The 8,955-nt window shown below is 58.1% G+C and overlaps 1 protein-coding gene across 1 annotated transcript in view; it reads right to left on the bottom strand.

Annotated features, from left to right (window-relative positions):
* Positions 1–5,586: 5,586 nt before the first annotated feature.
* LOC148839016 (PDZ domain-containing protein 4-like) overlaps positions 5,587–8,955 on the bottom strand; it is a 35,239-nt gene continuing 31,870 nt past the window's right edge. Inside the window, exon 8 of the mRNA XM_088940445.1 lies at positions 5,587–7,414. Within this exon, the coding sequence (XP_088796571.1) occupies positions 5,609–7,414 (1,806 nt within the window). The 3' untranslated portion in view covers positions 5,587–5,608. The remainder of the gene's footprint in view (positions 7,415–8,955) is intronic.

The following is an 8,955-nucleotide window of genomic DNA, read 5'->3' as shown; positions in this document are numbered from 1 at the left end:
GTTAGCGATTATCAATTATAATAATTATTAAACGCGTCGTCTCTCAGTTTTCCCCTTCAGCGTGCCCGACTACAACCACAGCGCAGAGAAACTCGGCTCCAGCGGTTTTAGAAAACAGCTTGTTTATTGTTTTAAAACATTTCCTAGGACCAGAACAATCAACTGTCAACGTTACAATTAACAAACAGGAATGCATTTTATTTATTTTTGTTCTTTTTTTTCAATATCTTATCCCCCAATCTAAAACAAACAAGAAAATGACCGGGACACAGAAACACCTAGAAAGTTCACAAAACACTTGGCCGCGCGCCGCACAGTGGCGGCAGCTTCACAAGGATTTTTTTAACCTTTTTTTTTGTTCTTTATATAATTCATAACTGTTCGACACCATGCAATGAATTTACAAAAGAAATGGCAGCCTTTAAAAATGCAGTCTTCCAGGACACCAGCGGGTCAGTCAGTGAAAAGGAATCGATAAAGTATGACAGCCGGACAGAGCCAGCAGAGAAGTGAAACACACCGGCGTCTGTTCGTCCTGCACCTCTCTAGAGAGGTGAGCGGTCCTGTGAATGAGAATGTACCGTGTCTGATCATCCTGTAACCATGTGCTCTGTCCTAACCCCCCCTCTCCTACCCTGCTGTGCTTGTCTCTAATATGTGTGTGCTGCCCTCCTGTGCTTGCAAAGTACTTGTGCAATGAGGAAAAAGGTTCCGTCCATGTTTAGATCATTCGTCAGCAGACTGCACCCCCCAGTCTCCGCAGAGTTTGAGGGGAACCTGACTGGTCACGCGCTCACACTCTCTCCACACATGCAGACCCACGTATACACAGACCGCCTGCTCGCTACCCCCCTTTTTTAATACAAAAAGCAAGCAGTTCATTTTGGTAAACATCTTTGTGCCCTCGCTCTCGAACCCCAAACCCCTGCAGCAAACAACTGGGCCTTTTATATCAACGTGTGCTGTCCTTTCTGTTTCTTTTTGTATGTGAAAACAAAATGTCCTCTTATAGAATAGTGTTGGCACTACAGTCGGTATGAGCCTCCCTAGGGAGTCTCGCTGCAGTGTTGCTCTGCCTGCTGTTTGTGCTCTCGCAGTATTTACGAACCTGTCAAAGCGCAGCTCTTCAGCATGCTTGCAGGCCTCTCTGTGGGGCCTGCACCTGACGCAATGCTGATGATCTCTGCTGGGCATGTGAGCTCTCTACAGGGCTGATGCACAAAGTCAGTGCTCAGCAAAGGCAGGTATACAACGTCCCAGTGCTAATGACGTCTGTGTTCTTCAATCAGGGCCATTTGAACTTTAGAGACAGGTTTTGTCTACACTGTAAGCGCCTGTTTGATGTCACAGACGTGTGCTCATGTGTCACCTGCGATTTTCTTCAGCCCTCGGAAGAAAGTCTGCGAGTCCACCACTTGCAGAAGTCACTGCAATATCCAGTCCTCCCCGGAGAAGCAGCAGCAGAAGATTGTGTCGCCTGGAAACGCCGGGGCATCCTTCCTGCCTGGCGTGCTCCCTGCTTGCCCTGTTTCCAGGAATGTCAGAGGCTTCGTTCCCAAGGATTATCAGGTGATCATCCCCCTAAAACGGGACGGATCGAGATGGCCGCGCAGCGTCTCCTATCACCCAGGCGCGTCCGTGTTGGCGCAGGAGTGCCCCTGGGGTCTGGCAGAGGGACAGAAGAGCTCTCTGTGAAGCCCGTGCCCGTCCCTGGAGAGCTGAACGCAGGGAGAGGGCTCCCCCCGCAGGTCGGGTCAGGGAAGGGGCACCTGACCCCTCTGGCCAGGGCTGGCAAGGATGAGGGGGGAGGGAGAGAAGAGGGGGTCGGGTGAAAGAGAGAGAGCCGCACCCTTCCCTCAGAAACCAGGGCAGTGTTTCTAACAGCGCCAGCCCTCGTCAGAGCCAGGCACTCTGCTGCCTCAAGCCCTCTTCACGGGAGAGTACGAGTGCCAGGCACAGCTCGCTAGGCACTGGCCGAAGACACAGGTGGTGGCAGCTACCTGTGAGGAACAGAGACACCACCCGGAGAGATCGAGGAGCAGAAAGGTCAGACGAGGCCCGTGTTGGGCCGTCTTGGCTGGCTCGATCCACCTGTAGCGTACAGGTGCCAGAGCAGCGTCGAGGTCCCAGGACTCGATCCCTGAACGGGCCTCCCCTGGGCCCGCGCCAGCCTCTCCCTCCCACTCCCACGGACCGCTCCAGGCTCCTGGGCGGGCAGTCCCAATCCGCAGTCAGCATCCTCTCCGAAGATTTCCAAAATCCGAATCGCAGTGCGCCAGCCCGCAGTTTATATGTTACAGTTTATAAATGCACGTTGTAGAAAGGCAAGGAAATTATTTAAGAAAATAGTCAGCTAAAAAAGTTGGCAGTGGGATCGAATCCCTGACGCACCAGCGGGTCCGAGAGCGTGTGCGAGGGTGGAGTCGGTAAAGAGGAGCCAGTGTGCTGGTGAGGTCAGTCTGCCAGCGGCCAGCCTCCTGTGCCCAGCGGGTGTCCAGAGCAGGGCTGCAGGGCAGGAGGGCAGGAGCGGGCAGTCAGCTCCTTGTGCTCCTGGTGAAAGTGACCAACGCCTCGGCCCCCACAGCAGCACGTCCCGCTGGGCGTGAAGTGACTAGTTCCTGCTGTGAGAAAGCTCAACTCCCTGTTGTACCCCCCACGCTTGATCTCTTCCTTCTCTGTAAATTCCCTTTCTTCCTCTTCCTCCCCCTCCCCCCCCACTCCACACCACTCCACTACAGTCTCCTCAATCCACTCCAATACACCCCCCCACTCCACACCACTCCACTACAGTCTCCTCAATCCACTCCAATACACCCCCCACTCCACACCACTCCACTAGTCTCCTCAATCCACTCCAATACACCCCCCACTCCACACCACTCCACTACAGTCTCCTCAATCCACTCCAATACACCCCCCACTCCACACCACTCCACTACAGTCTCCTCAATCCACTCCAATACACCCCCCACTCCACACCACTCCACTAGTCTCCTCAATCCACTCCAATACACCCCCCACTCCACACCACTCCACTACAGTCTCCTCAATCCACTCCAATACACCCCCCACTCCACACCACTCCACTACAGTCTCCTCAATCCACTCCAATACACCCCCCACTCCACACCACTCCACTAGTCTCCTCAATCCACTCCAATACACCCCCCACTCCACACCACTCCACTACAGTCTCCTCAATCCACTCCAATACACCCCCCACTCCACACCACTCCACTACAGTCTCCTCAATCCACTCCAATACACCCCCCACTCCACACCACTCCACTACAGTCTCCTCAATCCACTCCAATACACCCCCCCCACTCCACACCACTCCACTACAGTCTCCTCAATCCACTCCAATACACCCCCCACTCCACACCACTCCACTAGTCTCCTCAATCCACTCCAATACACCCCCCCACTCCACACCACTCCACTACAGTCTCCTCAATCCACTCCAATACACCCCCCACTCCACACCACTCCACTACAGTCTCCTCAATCCACTCCAATACACCCCCCCACTCCACACCACTCCACTAGTCTCCTCAATCCACTCCAATACACCCCCCACTCCACACCACTCCACTAGTCTCCTCAATCCACTCCAATACACCCCCCCACTCCACACCACTCCACTACAGTCTCCTCAATCCACTCCAATACACCCCCCACTCCACACCACTCCACTACAGTCTCCTCAGTCCACTCCAATACACCCCCCACTCCACACCACTCCACTACAGTCTCCTCAATCCACTCCAATACACCCCCCACTCCACACCACTCCACTACAGTCTCCTCAATCCACTCCAATACACCCCCCACTCCACTAGTCTCCTCAATCCACTCCAATACACCCCCCACTCCACACCACTCCACTACAGTCTCCTCAATCCACTCCAATACACCCCCCACTCCACACCACTCCACTACAGTCTCCTCAATCCACTCCAATACACCCCCCCCACTCCACACCACTCCACTACAGTCTCCTCAATCCACTCCAATACACCCCCCACTCCACACCACTCCACTAGTCTCCTCAATCCACTCCAATACACCCCCCCCACTCCACACCACTCCACTACAGTCTCCTCAATCCACTCCAATACACCCCCCACTCCACACCACTCCACTACAGTCTCCTCAATCCACTCCAATACACCCCCCCACTCCACACCACTCCACTAGTCTCCTCAATCCACTCCAATACACCCCCCACTCCACACCACTCCACTACAGTCTCCTCAATCCACTCCAATACACCCCCCCACTCCACACCACTCCACTACAGTCTCCTCAATCCACTCCAATACACCCCCCACTCCACACCACTCCACTACAGTCTCCTCAGTCCACTCCAATACACCCCCCACTCCACACCACTCCACTACAGTCTCCTCAATCCACTCCAATACACCCCCCACTCCACACCACTCCACTACAGTCTCCTCAATCCACTCCAATACACCCCCCACTCCACTAGTCTCCTCAATCCACTCCAATACACCCCCCACTCCACACCACTCCACTACAGTCTCCTCAATCCACTCCAATACACCCCCCACTCCACACCACTCCACTACAGTCTCCTCAATCCACTCCAATACACCCCCCACTCCACACCACTCCACTACAGTCTCCTCAATCCACTCCAATACACCCCCCCACTCCACACCACTCCACTACAGTCTCCTCAATCCACTCCAATACACCCCCCACTCCACACCACTCCACTACAGTCTCCTCAATCCACTCCAATACACCCCCCCACTCCACACCACTCCACTACAGTCTCCTCAATCCACTCCAATACACCCCCCACTCCACACCACTCCACTACAGTCTCCTCAATCCACTCCAATACACCCCCCACTCCACACCACTCCACTACAGTCTCCTCAATCCACTCCAATACACCCCCCACTCCACACCACTCCACTACAGTCTCCTCAGTCCACTCCAATACACCCCCCACTCCACACCACTCCACTACAGTCTCCTCAATCCACTCCAATACACCCCCCACTCCACACCACTCCACTACAGTCTCCTCAATCCACTCCAATACACCCCCCACTCCACACCACTCCACTACAGGCTCCTCAATCCACTCCAATACACCCCCCACTCCACTAGTCTCCTCAATCCACTCCAATACACCCCCCACTCCACACCACTCCACTACAGTCTCCTCAATCCACTCCAATACACCCCCCACTCCACACCACTCCACTACAGTCTCCTCAATCCACTCCAATACACCCCCCACTCCACACCACTCCACTACAGTCTCCTCAATCCACTCCAATACACCCCCCCACTCCACACCACTCCACTACAGTCTCCTCAATCCACTCCAATACACCCCCCACTCCACACCACTCCACTACAGTCTCCTCAATCCACTCCAATACACCCCCCACTCCACACCACTCCACTACAGTCTCCTCAATCCACTCCAATACACCCCCCACTCCACACCACTCCACTACAGTCTCCTCAATCCACTCCAATACACTCCACACCACTCCCCCCCCACTCCACTACAATCTCTCCACTCCACTCCACTCCACCCTGCCCTCTCTGGCCCGGGCCCTCAGACGGTGGTGACGGACAGCAGGGGGTTGTAGACCCTCTTGCCGTCGGCGGAGCGGGTGCCGTGGGCCAGCATCTCCTGGATGGTGATCCAGTTGTCCAGGATGCGCCGGTTCCTCTTCTTCATGGTCTTGCGGTGGCTGAGCTCCAGGATGCTGGCCTCGGCGCGGCCCCCCTCGGCCCCGGGCCCCGCGCCGGCGCCCTGCTGCTGCTCGCGGAGGCAGTCCAGCCGGCTCTGCATCATGAGCTCGCGGCGCCGGCGCTGCTCTCGCGCCCGCATCAGCTGCTGCTTGCGCTCCTCCTTGCTCCAGTAGCGGCCCATCTTCATCTCGCTCACGGCGTCGTCGTCCGTCGTCATGCCGCTGCGCTCCTCGCGGATCTTCAGCGCCCGCGCCTTCAGCAGCCGGTCCCTCACGGGCCGCTTGGCCACGTATCGCGAGCCGTCGCTGCGCACCTTCACCTTCCACTCCATGCGCTGGGCCTGGGGGGCGGAGAGGGGCAGGGGCAGGGGCAGGGGGCCATGGGGGGGGGGCGAGGGCAAGGCCGGGGCCTCCTCGGGCGCCAGGGGGTCCTTGCAGGCGCTGGCCAGGCTCATGGGGCTGAGCCGGCCGCCGTCCGCCCCCGGCCCCCCCGCGGAGTCGTCGGCCGCAGGGCAGGAGGGCCCGCGCAGCTGCATGCAGCTCTGGTAGCGCTCGGGCAGCCGGGCCCCGCGGTGGCGGCGGGAGAAGTAGGGGCTGTTCTCGGCGCTGCGGCCCCCGGCGCGGTCCAGCGTGCCGCCCCCGCCCGCCCTGGGGCTGCGCCGGGCCCGCTCGCCCTCCGCCGACCCCCTCCTCCCGCCGTCCCGGGACAGCGAGCGGAACTTGGCCGGGCTGGCCCCTCCCTCCGGGGCCCGGTTGAGGTTGTGGGCCTGCCGCTCGCGGGGCGGGGCCGCGGGCCGGGGCAGCGGGGAGGGGGGCCCCTCCTCGGCGGCGGGCGGCAGCTCCGACGCCAGCGGCGTGCTGCGGCAGCTCTCCCCGCCCGTGTTGTAGGCGCTGGTGCTGTCCTTGTCGGAGCGCTCGGGCAGCTCGTTGATGTCCGAGAGCTCGTGCGGGGGCAGGTCGCCGGCGCCGCCGCCGTGGGCCGCCTCCTCCAGCAGCCAGGCCTTCATGCAGCGCTCCCGCAGCTGCTGCATCTTCTGCGCCCGCAGGATGTTGCGGCACTTGAACTCCAGGTGGCGCAGCTCCTCCTCCAGCAGGGCCATCTCGTGCTGCAGCAGGCTCTCGTTGCGGTTGACGTCCAGGGGCGCCCGGCCCCCCAGCGGCAGCGCGGCCAGGCCGTTGCCGTTCTTCTCGTAGTGGCACTTGATCTCCAGCAGCTCGCGGTAGCGCTCGCACTCCTCCTCCGTCAGGCCGGGCATCATGGCGCCCGCGGGGTCGCCGCCGTGCTCCAGGCCCAGCAGGGAGTCGGAGCTCAGGTGCAGCTCGCGGGCGTGCAGCAGGGGCGGCGTGTCGCCGCGGGCGCAGCGGAACTTGCGCAGGCTGCCCGGCGTGTTGGTGGCGCTGGTCTGCTCGTCGCCCAGCAGGTCGTGCTCCGAGGACTCCTCGTTGCGCGTGCTCTCGTCCGTGCGCCCCACGCCGCTGTCCAGGTCCTGGCTGTTGCTCAGCACCGTGGGGCGCAGGCCGGCGCCGGGGCGGCCCCCCGCGCCCCCGCCTCCACCCCGGCCGGCCCCGCGGTGCTCGGGGGGCAGGTGGGCGGCGTTGTCCAGGGAGTCCACGCCCAGCCCGGCCAGGTCGGCGTCCAGGTCAGCGGTGTCCAGGTGGTTGTCGTTCTGGGAGGTGAGGGGGGGCGGCGTGACGGTCCGGCGGTTTTGGGGTGCAGGCCATGGAGGGGCACGGGGAGGAGGAAGAGGAAGGCGTGTCAGAGGAGGAGGCACGGGCATGTGTGACTGCAGGTGTGCCTGTCCGTGTGTCTGTGCACGTCTCTGAAACGCGTTGCGAAAAAGAGCTCGGCAACAGCCGGATCATATTAGTAAGTGACCCATCTATCTATTCTGAGGCTTCACATGAAAAACGGTGCAATTTTAAGCCTCTTCACATCATACAATTTCCTTCCACTTTTCCAAATGTGAACCAGGTTTAGTCAATTAGACACAGTGAACACTAGGTGGCAGTGCGACTCCAGGTAAGTACGTACACTTGCAGCTTTAAGGCAAACGCGAAAGGATAGAATGTAAATATGCACATATACGTAAACTGTCCAAGTATAGTTTGCTTTCTATGGGCCCCCCACCACACTGGGTGTGTCAGTGACCTGGGCTGGCAGCTCCAGCTCTGACCCCAGCGTGGCGATCGCAGCCGAGTCCAGGGAGTGTCAGAGCACTGCCGCAGCTCCCGCAGGAGGAGCAAGCTCAGGAAAGACCTGGCCGAGCCCAGCCCCACCCCTGCAGCTCTCAGTGAGCACAGAGGGACAGGAGAGACAGTGCACACTGCGCGGTCTGTACACTGATCACCACTGGCCACCCGCAGAGGAGGTTTCACAGGGCTATAGAGCTGCACTCTGTCTCAGTCCTAATTTCATTAAGACTGCAATCGATTGCACACTAATTGGAATAATTCCCCAGCTTACAGGGGATACTGATTGCCCTTTTTTATTTCTAGCTGATTTTGAAGGCTCGGTTTTTCTCTCTTGATGGCTTTACAGCTCTTAATCTGGCTTCTCTTTCCCCCATCATGTTTCTCTCTCTCATCACTACTGGGAAGCTGAACAGAGAGAGATGGAGAGATGGAGAGTGTATGGTGTAGGAGACACAGTGTTGGTGTGTGTGGAGTGTATGGTGTAGGAGACACAGTGTTGGTGTGTGTGGAGTGTATGGTGTAGGAGACACTGTGTTGGAGTGTGTGGAGTGTATGGTGTAGGAGACACTGTGTTGGAGTGTGTGGAGTGTATGGTGTAGGAGACACAGTGTTGGTGTGTGTGGAGTGTATGGTGTAGGAGACACAGTGTTGGTGTGTGTGGAGTGTATGGTGTAGGAGACACAGTGTTGGAGTGTGTGGAGTGTATGGTGTAGGAGACACTGTGTTGGAGTGTATGGTGTAGGAGACACAGTGTTGGTGTGTGTGGAGTGTATGGTGTAGGAGACACTGTGTTGGAGTGTGTGGAGTGTATGGTGTAGGAGACACTGTGTTGGAGTGTGTGGAGTGTATGGTGTAGGAGACACAGTGTTGGTGTGTGTGGAGTGTATGGTGTAGGAGACACAGTGTTGGTGTGTGTGGAGTGTATGGTGTAGGAGACACAGTGTTGGTGTGTGTGGAGTGTATGGTGTAGGAGACACTGTGTTGGAGTGTGTGGAGTGTATGGTGTAGGAGACAC

Source organism: Atractosteus spatula, chromosome 2 (assembly GCF_055471065.1).
Source record: "Atractosteus spatula isolate fAtrSpa1 chromosome 2, fAtrSpa1.hap1, whole genome shotgun sequence".
Classification (NCBI taxonomy): Eukaryota; Metazoa; Chordata; class Actinopteri; order Semionotiformes; family Lepisosteidae; genus Atractosteus; species Atractosteus spatula.
This window is presented reverse-complemented; position numbering and strand designations above follow the sequence as displayed.